The 14,323-nt window shown below is 38.0% G+C and overlaps 1 protein-coding gene across 1 annotated transcript in view; it reads left to right on the top strand.

Moving 5' to 3' along the window:
• LOC122667203 overlaps window positions 1-14,323 on the top strand; it is a 55,795-nt gene that overhangs the window by 15,799 nt on the left and 25,673 nt on the right. Inside the window, exons 2-6 of the mRNA XM_043863446.1 lie at window positions 3,043-3,158; window positions 6,942-7,150; window positions 13,009-13,128; window positions 13,947-14,075; window positions 14,159-14,284. Of these exons, the coding sequence (XP_043719381.1) occupies window positions 3,043-3,158; window positions 6,942-7,150; window positions 13,009-13,128; window positions 13,947-14,075; window positions 14,159-14,284 (700 nt within the window). The remainder of the gene's footprint in view (window positions 1-3,042; window positions 3,159-6,941; window positions 7,151-13,008; window positions 13,129-13,946; window positions 14,076-14,158; window positions 14,285-14,323) is intronic.

Genomic DNA, 14,323 nt, shown 5'->3' with positions numbered 1-14,323 from the left:
GAGTTCTGGTTTTACTAATTTGTTATTGCTGAGTTTTATGGTCTATGTTCAGAATCGATTTCTCATTATATTCCTATTTTCTAATTTCTATTTTTAGTATTGGATTTATGGATATACCCTTCTTCTAGTGCTACTAGGAATGTCCACCCTTTGTTTGCTGAACTCGATCTGAATTTAGAGACCATCTGAGTTCTTGATTTTAATTTATGCGACTTCTCCCTAATCAAAATTGAGACCACATTGTTTGAAAGGAACAGAAGGGCGTTTGAAAATGGATTGGAACCGGCTTACCTATACTAACAGGGTGAAGGGATATAATCATATTTTGGTATCTCATTATAACGAATTTAAAGATAGGGATGTGCAGCATATACAGAGTAACTGGCACAACTTTTGTGTGTAGTTGTTCTGCTTGCTAACTTGCTCTTTTTAAATTTTGTTGTAGCTCTTGGGTCTGGTGAGGATCTTAACCCTTAATTAAATGTCTCGACTTAATAAAAAAAAGAAGCTATAAAAATAGTTATCAAGGCATCGCCTAGGCGTCCAAGTGGTTTTTTGAGGGTCTAGGTGACTGTCGCCTTAGTGCAAGGTGCTGGTTTAATTTTTTTATTCCATTTATTACGTTTTCATTGGTATTGAACCAGGTTTGGCACTGATTTATTTCAAACATCATTTGAGTAAATGACTGTAATTATCTCTCTATTTACTTAAGATATTATTCATAAATAAGCAACCACCCCCAAATTAATCTAATAAAAATAGTTAAAAATTCTAATTTCAAAAAGATAAAAAGTCAACTCCCTTGTTGAAGAAAAAAAAATGAATTTTCAGTTGTAGGGGTAATTTTCAACTTTCAAATGCTAGGGTTTTTCTCAAATCTACAAATTTCACAAATCTTATTGTGATAGAACATCACTGAAAGCCAAAAGAGTGGCAAAATAATCTTCTGTTTTGATGTGTAAAAATTTATTTCCATTCAAGGCAATTTTAACTGGCTCCAATCCATTTTCTAGTCTCCCTAAAATTTTTTTTTGCTGGTTCCAACTGAAAATTTCTAGTAGTGAATCTGGCGATCACAACTTGGTAGGGTTAACTTGATCTTGGATAGGTCTGCCATTGCACTCTTCCCTTATGTACAACTGAGTAGCTGGGAATGTCCTATAAAGAAACTTCTCCAGCTTCGCAATTGAGGAGTGTCGCCAAAACATCAGCCAACCACTTCAACAGTAGTAACATATCCAGCAAGAGAGCAATAGAAGACTAGATGGTTGACAAGTTCTCTTTCCTCCGTACATGTGAAACAAACAATGAGGGAGGCCAGCCCGCCCCCCCTCCCCCAATCTTGCCTCCTTTGTGGCATGTTAGCAATGCAGACTTTGCTATCTCTCAAGCAAGTGCTCGACATTTCAGGGGAGGTTAATTATGCCAAATTACTTCATGAGGAATAGTTATCCCATCTGTATTAGTGTGACGAAGTGCAGAAACATTGATGTAGTAAATCGATATTGTTGTCCTAGTGTACCCTGCAATTGGCTGATTTCCAGGTCCTGCTGTCCTTCCCATGTCGCAACTGAATAGAATTTTCTCAAATTTCTTTTAACAAATAATCTGATTGATAGATCCATAAAAAATTGATCTGATTGATAAATATTAATCTAAGATGATGAGTCATGATGAACTCTAGCATATTTTTTAAGAAACAAATGGCTTCCTGTTTTGGATTATTTAGCTCTCTTACACTTTTCCCTTAGTTTTGATACTTTTTTTTAATGTAAATTTGTAAAGTGAAATTTAATAACCAAATGTGGAATGATTTGGAGTTAGTGACATAATCATGTGGGTTAATGATTACAAAAGTTTGTTTTTTAGGTTTGAAATTTGCATTTTTATTCCCTTTAATTTCCCTTGCAACCAAATGGAACTTTAGTTTATACACATACTTTCGGCAATTAATTAAGAAAGAGAAGGAAAAAAAAAGCTAATTTGAGAGGGGATCAGATCACTCCAAGGAGAAAATTGGAAGATGCCGCAGATAGTTGTGACAGCAGCAAAGCTGCATTGCAGTACACAAACAATTAAGATTGGCCCAAGGGGCTCCCATAAATAAAAAAAGGAGAGAACTATTAATACAAATTGAAGCCTAAACTTAACTATTCTCGTATTCCTGCTTGGTTCCAGTCCTCCATCAACTTCTAATTCAAAGACTCAAAGTTCTCAACTTCTAAATCTAAGACTCAAACAAGAAAAAAGGCTCTTGTTAAAATTGATATGATGAATTTTGCCTATTGTTTTTGGGCTCTCATATTCTCGGTTCCTCCTCTTAAACGTGTAACTGTTTGAAAAATCTCCTGATGCAAAAGAGGAGGTGTTCTCACCCTTTGGTGGGATTATACAATGATTTGGATTCTCTCCCTCTATATTGTTGAAGGCTCTGTTTAGTTGGAAATGAAGTAAAGGGAAAGGAAAATAAGGACTCTGTCTTAAACGTTTAATTACCATATTTGATAAGATTTTAAGGTGCTCAATCATGATTGCAAGAGTTTCACTTCATTTTATTGCCCTTCACTTTGACAGAGCAGAATTGAATGTAAGATTCCCCCTGGGAAACATATGGCCACAACTTAACTACCCTATTTCCTTTTCTTTCATCTTCAACTTAGGCACATATAATCTGGACTGCTTTGTTCGTTGATAAAATGTGGATTTCTTGGGTTTGCATGCTCCTGCATGCAATTGCAGAAGCTCTTCTGTGCACCTTGCAGTTCCAGAAGCTCTTCTGTATACTGCCTGACGAGAATTCTACCTGATTCTGCGTGTATTGAAGTAGCCATATTTGTACTTTCCATATCGTGATGCAAATTTAGGTGTTAAGAAGTCTGCTTGAATATACCTATTCTTGTTGTTTCTTTCCCAAGTACGATGGAGTATCATATTTTTCGTTCATTAACACATCTTGTTAATGTACACAGATACTCTTTATATTTAGCATTTATCTTGCTCGCAATGTTTTCTTCTCTAAGTATTCCTTTCTGTCAAGAACAGGATTGGATATGGCTGGATAAGTGCATCAGGAGGTGACGGTTGGGGTGGAGGTGGTGGTGGTAGAATTTCTATTGACGTCTACAGCAGGCATGATGACCAAACAATTTTAGCTCATGGTTAGATCTCTCTCTCTCTCTCTCTCTCTCTCTCTGTTGTATGTGTGTGTGTGTGTGCAGAAAATAATTTGTTAGAGTACTTCCAATCAAGTATGATTTGAATGAACTTATTGGACATCAAGTACTGGTAAAGGTTCCTTATTATTACTATCCAAGTGCAACCTTTATTTCGGTCTATACTTCCAGCTTTGTCCCTAAAGACCCTTCAGTTCCTTCCATTCCATAAAGCCTCACAAGCAAAAGGCAGTAAATGCTATACCAGGGTAGCTTTTTTCGGAGATAACCTGTGATAATACCAACTACTCAGGTTTGAAAACTAGGCAAAATCTCTCTGAAATTTCCAAAATTTCGGAGATTTCGATGTAGCCGAGTCAAAATGCCACACAAAACAGAGAATCGACACTGTTTCGGTAGAAATTTCGGTGTTTCACCAAAGTTTCGACCTTATATCGTATTGTTTTGGCGATACAGTTCAACAGGGTATTTTAAATACCTTGTTTCAAATGTGCCTGGTCAAAATTTCGACCGAACTTGAGCATCTCGCTTGTTTCGCCCCTTTTCTCTGCCGGAAGAAGTAACACCCACATTTCGGCCTGATTTTTGCCATCTCACCAGTCACCTCTACATATTGCTGGAATACGATGCTGAGGGTTTCCACGTCACTCCAACAACATCATTTGCTGCATATTGGTGAAGATTTAGCCACATTCAACAGTTCAAGGTATGAACTTCTTCCTAAAAATAGTTTTTTAGCAAAAAATATGATGAATACCCGAAAGTTGGTGATGAAATTTTTATATGTTAGACACCGAAGCTAGATCTACGGGCTCACTGTGTCGATTTTTTTCTTCTTCCCAAAAATAGTTTTTTGAAATATATATTGCTGGGACTTGGGTCCCTATGTAATGTAGTCCTAGACTTGTTTTTTCAAACTAGGAACCTAATCAGGATCTTTTAACAAAAGGTGAATCGGTTTTAGGGTTAAATCAGGAGAACAATGGGACAAGAAATTGTATGAGGAAACCTAGAGAACAATGGGAAATAAATCATATGAGAAAACCAAGAGAACAATGGAAACCCAAAAATATTAGGTTAGGGATGGGGTAATAAATCATAGATTTTGTTCGCAGAAGAATTACCGCCAATCTCAACCATAGAGTCAAATTCAAGTAGAACAATAATGGAGAGCTTCAAAAGAGATCCAAAACAAACCACCTGGGTTTTCCACCGTAAGGTGTCAATCGGATCAAACACTGATTCCTTCAACGAACCACCAGGGCTTCCCACCGCAAAGTGTCAATCCGATCAAACACCGATCCCATCATCCTTGATCAAACACAAGACAAATCTTCAATGGAAGAGAGCAGCAAAAAGCTTTTTCATTATCAAAATTCGTGTTCAATACTTGCCCCCTTTACAACCTTATATAAAAGACTAAAAAATAGACTCCTACACGAAAAAGGAAAGGCCTAATCCAATCCTTAACCTATTAGGTAACTTAAACTGACTAGGATACTGAAAGAGACTCAAAATAGAGTCCTAATCCAGCCCCACTAAACACTTAAAAGAAAACTACTAAAATCACTTAAATTGATCAATTGGTTGAACCGGTTCAATTATGAACAAAATCACCAAAATAAATCTAAGTATGGAACTAAAACAACTAATCCCATATGCAACCCTATTACCCATACTTTAGGTCCATAAAAGTGACCTATTACTTAAAAAACCCATGAGATCAAAGGCCCACATGTATAGAACCCAACCCTAGACTTAATCCTAAAAAAAAAGCTTATTTCGGTGATGAATCTGCATCATTATGAGTCTATGTTACGGGTACTTTGTACTATTTCATAATTAATCAAGGGATTTTCTGATTGACAACCCTCAAGGTGTCAAATGATTTGTAACCTTACTTTTTTCTCCTTTTAGTCTGACATACATTTTTTTTTTTTCAATGAGACATGTGTATTGGAAAAATGTGCATGATAAAGACATAATGATATGTCACTTTCAAATTATTTTTGAAAATCCTTTTATACCCCTTTCTTAAACAACTTTTGGCAATAAGACAAGAGGTAATTAAAAGGTGTTAAGTCCTATACACCTATAGAGGTGTCATTCAGACACTCCCATTAATTGATATTATGTTTCTTCATTCATGGTGCATAATTTATTTGTTTTAATTGCCTTTTCTATCTTCTAGTACTAAAACAATTTGTAGAATAGGAAATATTACACAAGGTATGCACAACAGGGTTCGGAGTATACTGCCAACCAACAACAACAACTCAGCCTTATCCCAACTAAATAGGGTTGGCTACATGGATCCTTTTAAAACAAAGTAGGGAAAGCTGAGATCCACACAAAAGGAAAGGGAATTAAAATGAATGAAGAATAAAAATGAAGAAATGAGATAAGAAAAGTGAGAAATGAAAAAAGAGAGCAAGAGGAAAGAGGATAGCCCAGGAAATCAGGAAAATTTCAGCTACGTGGTGTCGACAACGTGGATCCTTGCCCACCAGTAGGCTCTATCTGAGGTCATACTTGGCATAGGACCAGACTATGCATGCCATTCTTCACAACCTCACCTATGGTCATTTTAGGCTTGCCCCTAGCTCTTTTAGCTCCTTCAATCGGAATCAGATCACTCCTCCTTATTGGGGCGTCTCCAGGCCTCTGTTGCACATGGCCAAACTACCTCAATCGACATTCTCGGAGCTTGTCGCTGATCCGGGCAACTCCCACACCAGCTCTAATACGTTCATTCCTCACTTTATCTTTATCCTTCCTAGTTTTGCCGCACATCCATCTTAACATCCTCGTCTCTGCAACACAGCTTCGCTATATGGCACTTCTTAACTGCCCAACATTCCGCCCCATACATCATAGCAGGTCGTACAATAGTCCTGTAGAACTTTCCTTTAAGCTTTAAAGGGATGTGTCGGTCACGTAATACTCCGGTCACACCTCTCCACTTCATCGATCCCACTTTAATTCTTTGTAAAACATCATCATCTATGTCACCTTTTGGTATGATAGACCCCAAATATCTGAAGTAGTCACTTGGCGGTATCCCTCTTCTCCTCAATTTTCACCATGTCATCATCCCATCATAATGTGATTAAAGTTACATATCATATACTCCGTCTTTGATCCACTAATATTAAATCCTCTTGTTTCCAACGATCTCCACACCTCTAACTTAGCATTAATCCCTGCTTTTGTCTCATCCACCATGGCAATATCATCGGCAAAGAGCATACACCACTGTACCTCATCTTGGATGTTCTTGGTTAATTCATCCATGATAAGCGCAAACAAATAAGGGCTTAGGGCTAATCCTTGATGTAACCGAAATGTAATTGGGAATTCCTCATCTTGGATGCCTCTTGTGGCCAAGGTCAGATCAGGGGCCAAGGTCATGTGATGACCTCTTGAATGGGTGCTAGTTGGATTGAAGTTTGTTAATACTCCTTGAAAGATATTCTAAATCTCACATTAAAATATCCGGCTGGCTAACTACCTTTGTTTTCTTGATTTCTTGGTATTATTCTTCCCCCTTTCCCCCTCAATTTTTAATTGTTCATATTTGTTATGAGAGTTGTAGCAACTTTTAGTTGGCTGTGAGATTTGATTGCCCTTCTATATTTGCTGCTTGATCTGAAAGGCTTAAAGATATGACATCCTTTTATTCCCCTTGGGTTCTCGTGGATGGTGCTTCTATCCCTTCCAATTTGCTTATGTTCAATCTTATTAGCAATTCTGGTATGTTGTTTGCAGGAGGAAGAAGTTTTGGCTGTCCGCAGAACTCTGGTGCGGCGGGGACTATTTATGATTCCATTCCCCGAAGCCTCATTGTCAGTAATCACAACAGGTCAACAGATACTGATACACTTCTTTTAGAGTTTCCAAATCAGCCACTTTGGACAAATGTTTTTGTGCGAAATCATGCAAAGGCTGCTGTTCCTTTGCTTTGGAGTCGTGTTCAGGTGAAATTAGAGATCTACTCTTATATGCTTTGTAACTGTTTATTCTTTATTCAATATTTTGGCTGCTATTCATTTTTGTTTGGGAAAAATCTCTTGGTTATCATTTTCTATTCTGTTAAGATTGTAGAAGTATCATGCAAACACTCAATAGATGAAGGAAGAAGAGAAGAAAAGGAGGAGGAGAAAGAGGAAGAGAAGAGGATAATGATGGAAAGAAAGGAGACTCACGATTAGGTTGAATTACTTGCAACTGTGAGCCAGTATACTGTTATATAAGGTGAAAAAACAATTACAAAGACTAAACTACCCAATATTAGCATAAAATAGGACAGCTATACAAATAACGAAGCCCCAAACTACTCTTACTGATAGGTGTATGCAAAACCCCTATCGGTAGGAGGGAAAACACAAATAACTCCTCCCCCCTCTCAAGCTGGAACATATACATCTCCCATGCCCACCCATGCCCAACTTGAAACAACCATCAAGAAAAGCTGGACAAAACAAACTGATTCATAGAAAGTAACAAATGGAGTTGAGATCAGTTCTTATCATAGCATCCCGTACAAAGTAATAGTCCGTTTCAGTTTTTTTTCCGCTCATAAAAAATAGGGTCATTGGCAATGTAGGTGGCGGCCTGATTGTTATAAAACATATTTATAGGTTTACTAATGGGAAAACCAAGAACCTGTGAAGTGATTTCAGCCACATCAACTCAGCTGCAGTATGAGCCATAACACTATACTCAGCCTCAGTACTATGCCTTGGCATAGTAGTCTGCTTTTTGCTCCATGTGACAAGATTACCACCAACAGATGTGCAATACCCAATAGTTGACTTCCTATCACTTTCAGCACCAGCACAATCTACATTTGAAAAGCCAACCAACTTAATGCTTATTAGGTTTATAAATGAGACACTTTCCTGGAGCATCCATAAAGTACCTCAAAAGCCGACATGCAGCCTCCCAGTGAGTCTTCTTAAACGATTCCATAAATTGGCTTATAGCACCCATAACAAAGGATATGTCTGGCTTGGTAACAGTAAGATAAATGAGCTTAGTAATTAGTCTTCTGTACCGATGCTTATTAGTAAGCTCTTCACCATCATTAGCCCCAAAATTTTGATGTGGATCCATAGGTTATTATGGTTCAAGGTCACACGAGATCTTGGCAATTGTCTTGGTTTCGACAAGGGTCAAGTCGAGATAGAGTGCGAAATAAGAATACATTTCCTCGGCTGAAATTTGGTATCTCGCCAAAATCTCAGCTGAAATTTCAGTATCTCGCTGAAATGTCACAAAATCAGTTATATAAATACCATGTTTCGAATTTTCTTGGTCGAAATTTCGAGCTATTTTCGGTAAACTCGACTGGTTTTCCCAGTTTGTGAAAAAACAGCTCCAAATCTTACCAAAAAAGCTTGGAACACTTGGATTTGATGCTCAATAACAACATTTGGAGGAAATTTGCTGCCCAACAACCTTCCTTGGAGGAGATTTGAACTTGAAGGCCTGGCACTCGTTCAATATAGTATGAGCATATACGGATAGGGGTGACTTGGTACTTGGTAGTTGTTGGCTTGTATTGTTAAATGTCGACTCAAAATATATTTGACTCTATATAACAAACAATGTTAGATTTATGATTTATGAAATGGTTCATAATTTGAGGTCTATATATATATATATATATATATATATATATATCGTAACACTACCAACCTAGGATCCTAGGTCAAACTACCATTTTGAGTGTGATTTTAAAAAAACAAAGGTTCTACCATGTTTATAGGGCCTAAAATAGGCTGTCCTGCAAGTTTTATGACCTAATTAGGTCATATGGCCACCATAATCGAGGGCCAAAATTTGACATAAAATATGCACCAAATTGGTCGAGATCTTGCCGAGTTACCAAGACACATCAGTTTTTTGGCTGTCTGAAACCAGCCGAAGAACAGGAGAATAACACCGATACCCCTTCTGAACACGAGAATTACCCACAAAAATGCATTTAATAGCTTTGGGATCTAACTTCGATAACCTTGGAGTATGGTCTCGAATGAAGTAGACATACACAAAGACACGTGGTGGCAATGGAAATAGAGATTCCGAAGGGAAAAGTAAAGCATGAGGAATGCCACCCCCTAAAATAGAAGAAGGGATACGATTAATAAGATGACAAGCAGTTAACACTGCATTAGCCCAGAAAGACTTGTCCGCTTTCATTTCAAAGAGAAGGGACCGAGTCACTTCCATCAAGTGATGGTTCTTCCTTTCGGCCACACCATTTTGTTGGGGTGTGTCAGAACAGGCAGACTGATGAAGGATCCCACGAGTGGTCATAAAATCAGAAAAAGGGGCAGAAAAGTATTCCTGTGCATTATCATTACGCAAAATTTTAACATAACAACCAAATTGATTCTTAATTTCAGCAATGAAAGAGGAAAAGATGGAAAATAATTCAGACCGACGTTTCATCAAATATAACCAAGTAACACGAGAATAGTCATGAACAAAAGTGACAAAATACTTAAACCCCAGTTTGGACGTTACACGACAAGGACCCCACACATCAGAATGGACTAAAGAAAAGGGATGTGTGACTCGTTTATTGACACGAGGGGGATGACTCACACGGTGGAGCTTCCCAAAATGACACGACTCACAATTTAAAACTAAAATAGAACGAAAACTAGGAAAAAGTTTTTGCAAACTTTGTAAGGATGGATGACCAAGCCGACAGTGGATCTGATGAGGGGAGGTTATGCTCAAACAAGCAACCGAAGATGTGTCCTCAAGAAGATATAACCCCCCAGAGACCCTGCCTCTACCAATCGGCTTCTTCGTTTGCAAGTCCTGAAAGACACAAGAATCAAGGAAGAAGGTTATGGAATAGTTGTAGGAATTGGTGAGTTGACTGATAGATATCAAATTAAAAGGAAATTTGGGCAAATACAATACAGAAGATAATGACAAGGAATAAGTGGGCTGAACAGTACTAGTGCCTCTAACTGTAGCAAAGGAACCGTCAGCAAGAGTAACACTTGAAGAGGTTTGTAAAGAGAAAAGATACTTGAAGTTCCAGACATATGGTTTGAAGCCCCTGAATCGATAATCCAGGGCCTAGAGGTGGAGAGACACACAGTGGCATTACCTATCTGAACAAAAGTAGCAATGGAAGAAATGTCCTGAGAGGCCTTTCCCTGGCTGTATCGAGCATATTCCTCCTCCGTCATGGTTAAAGTCACACGACGGTCCTCCATAGGCACAAATGGGGCTGCTAGTTCAACACTAGTAGTGTTGGCAATCTTGGACTGTGGGGTTTTGCCATGTAATTTCCAAAAAAAAAAAACGCTGAATGTGGCCAAGGTTGCCACAATGATGGCAAGTTCTCATAGGACCAGATTTCTCAGACTTATCAGATGAGTCAGGAGTACTAACAGGTATTGCAGCTGGGGAACTTTTAGCAGGCTGACGGCCCCCACTGTGACCACTACCCTCCAGGGCAGTACTATCACCAAAAGAAGCTCTAGTTGTGACACGAGACACACGGAGAACTTGAGAAAAGGTATCCGCAAGAGATGGGACGGTAACACCTCCAAGAATCTGAGATCGAACAAATTCGAACTCGGGGCCCAAGCTGCCCAAGAAACCCATAACCGCCAACTGCTCACGTTGTTGCATTTGTGTCACATCAGATGTAATGGGCAGCAAGGCATTCAGTTCTTCATACATTCGTTTGAAGTCTGCAAAGTGTTGGGTCAGATAACGATCCTTCCGATCAACCCAATAAAACTCTTGGGACAGCTCATAAATCCTGGAGAGGTTGTTGTGACCAGAATACAAAATAGCTAGGTATCCCATAGGTCTTTGACTGTATCAATTTGAGTCACAATCTACGATATTGCTGTCCATAGAGTTCAACATCTGGCCCAAAATATGGGCATCAGTAACCTCCCAAGTAGTGAAATCCATGCCATCGGGTTTCTGCCCAGTCAAGTGATGCTTCTTACTTCCACCTGTGAGAACCAGAGACACAATCTTGTGCCACTGCTGAAAATTCTGACTGCCTTCCAACTTCTTAGAGGTCAGAAAATTTGGTGATGAGGAAACTACCTCAGTCACAATCTTAGTATCCTTTGATATCTCACCCATGAAATCTACCCAAGAGGAACACCGAGGAAATACCAACCAACAATAACAGCCTTCAAACAATCACCGGAAGGCTAAACAGTCCACAAACAGTTCACTAAAGAACCACCCGAAAGGGTATAGTAAATCAACCAAACAGTGCTCAGCCCAGAAAATCACATCAGCAACATATCAGTCCAACAAAAGGCATTCCAGCAGCATAACAGCCCAATAGCAATCCAATAAAAGTATTCCAGCAGTATAACAGTAGCATAGCAGCTCAAGAATAGCCCCAAAAATCGATTTAAAGATCAATATCAATATCAAGGTCAATCCAAGCAGCATAATATCTCCAAAAAATTCGACCAAATCAACCAGAAACTAATACAGCAGACATCGAACCTGAGATTTAACTATGAATCGATGTCTCTATCTCATCGTAGCAGTCAGCCAAGACCTTCAAGGTTTCAGAAATGGGGCAAAATACCCCTACGGCAAAGAGGAACCCTAGAGAGGCTTCAAAATTTGATGAAGTCGATTACACCTTCTTTTGGTTGTAGAGATAAGAAACGGACTGAGATAAAGGAGTAGAAGCGTGTCCTTCTCAATCAGATGTGCTCTGATGCCATGTTAGTAACAGAACAATAAAGGAAGAAGAAGAGAAAGAAGAGAAAGAGGAAGAAGAAGAGAAGAGAGTATGGGAGGAGCTGAACTCTCAATCGTTAGAGGGTCCAGAAAAATATCTCACATATATGGGATGCTTTAAAGGGGTAGAAAGGGAAGACATAAAACAAAAAAAGGAGAAGAGAGGGAACCCTTCTCGGTATTAGTGCCAGATTGCCTGATGCTAATCCCGAGAAAGGCATTGCCCTTTCTACCCTTCTAATTATCCTACTAACACACTGAAATGGAAGAAATGGCACCGAAATATGGTCCATTTTGGTGAAAACTGAAACATTGAAGGCCCCTCCATTTGCATGCCATTTCGTTTTGGCAAGTGTTGAAACTGAAATATTTCATCAAATTTTGGTGTTTCGACCAAAATTTTAAACTATGCTGTTGCTTGGTGAGATGTTGTCAATCCATGATATTCTGATAATAGTTATAGCTTGTCAACACCAGCATTAAGTGATTTTAGAATTGAACAAATATTATCTGTTTGTTTTGAATTTTATTTTTCATTATAATATGTTTGGTGGTGAATTTGAATTTATAAATATTTGCAGGAAAGTTTTGAGGGTTACGAATTTATGTAAGTTAACTAGGGCATGTGGGTGGGAAAGTTTATTAATAAAATAGGTTGTTATTTTGTTGGTTTCCAATCCCACATTTGTTTTGTTTGCGTTGTTTAGTCTATCATTTGTTGGATGACACTTATGTGTCGGATCATGCCCTTGGTAAATAAATAGAAATCTTTACGTCTTGAAGGAAGGCATCAATTTTAAGGGTGCAGTTTTTTAAGATTGAAAACAGAATTCATTGGTTACAGAATTCATATTAGGATTTTTTCACATGACCTCTATTTTATTGCTTCGATTTGTTTTGTTCTTTTGGAATCATTCCACTTTCTTCTTCCTCCTATGAGAATGCTCTTTTTCTTGGTATCTTCTTTGATTGATGTTTCTGCACCAGGTATTTCTTGGGTTTTGTTAACGGTACTCTGTATAATTTTCTGAAATTCCTATTTTGTGTGACCATTTTCTTCATTTGCTGATGCATTATATAGGTTCAAGGACAACTTAGTTTATTGTGTGGTGGAATTTTGACCTTTGGACTCACTCATTATCCATCATCAGAGTTTGAGCTTATGGCAGAAGAGCTCCTTATGAGTGATTCAACACTTAGGGTAAGTTGCAAATATTATTTGTTGATTTGTATTTGAATGACGTATAGTCGCTTATGTCTCAAATAAAAATCACCCCTTGAATTTGTGATCAGTTTAAGGGATTCACTCATGCAACTTTTGATTCACTTCTGCATGGAGGTTAAGTAACTGTGCATTTTTGCATGTTTACTTGCTCGTCTGTGTTTATTGGTGGAGGATGTGTGTGTTAGAATTTGGCGTAAATGGGCTAATTATGTCAAACCTAACATATCTTCATTTTTTAATATGTTGAAATAAGCATTTTCTATATGAGCTTTAGTTCATAATAAAATAGGGAAAATCACCGATAAGAAGACTGAAATTAGGAAAATAGTTCATTGAGAACTCTAGAAAGTATAAAATATGGTGAAGTACTCTTTTTATTCATGATTGCTGGCGAAGTTTAACTACAAAGTTTCTCTACACATGGATTGAAAAAAAAAGGCAATATTTTTTAATTCTTTGTACTACTGTTATAAAGTAATTATAATTCCTGATCATGGATAACTTGATTTGTTTCAAGAGAGCACATTTAGACACTGTATTCATAGCTTATTTCTTCCAAAAGAACATATACTGATTAGTGACTAAACTCTAAAGGATATGTCATTTACAGTGTGCTATTTATTTGTCAGCGCCCAGAATGATATGATCTTTATAAGACTTCCCCCCTCTTCTTAGTTTTGTAATCTTCGGTTTTTGCGATATACATCTACGAATGTATTTCTGCCTTTGATGCAATTTTGATGCATATTTTTGTTCTATATTTAATTTCTTGCCACTATTTCAATGAAATTTAGGTTTATGGGGCACTGCGTATGACTGTAAAAATGCTTTTGATGTGGAATTCCAAAATGCTCATAGATGGTGGTGGGGATGCAATGCTTGCAACTTCCATGCTTGAGGCTAGCAATTTAGTTGTTCTCAAGGTATTCCACTGCAGTATATTTTCAGTTTCCTACATAACATTGGTTGATGATGTGTGAGATTCCTTATCATATGTTCTTTTCAGGAATCGTCTGTCATACATTCTAATGCAAATTTGGGAGTTCATGGGCAAGGCTTGCTGAATTTATCTGGACCAGGAGATCAAATTGAAGCTCAACGTCTCATCCTATCACTATTTTATGAGATTCATGTAAGTGGGAAGGCTTCATTCTTTGCTGTCTGTTTTTTT

This window comes from Telopea speciosissima, chromosome 7 (assembly GCF_018873765.1).
Source record: "Telopea speciosissima isolate NSW1024214 ecotype Mountain lineage chromosome 7, Tspe_v1, whole genome shotgun sequence".
Taxonomy (NCBI): Eukaryota; Viridiplantae; Streptophyta; class Magnoliopsida; order Proteales; family Proteaceae; genus Telopea; species Telopea speciosissima.
This window is presented reverse-complemented; position numbering and strand designations above follow the sequence as displayed.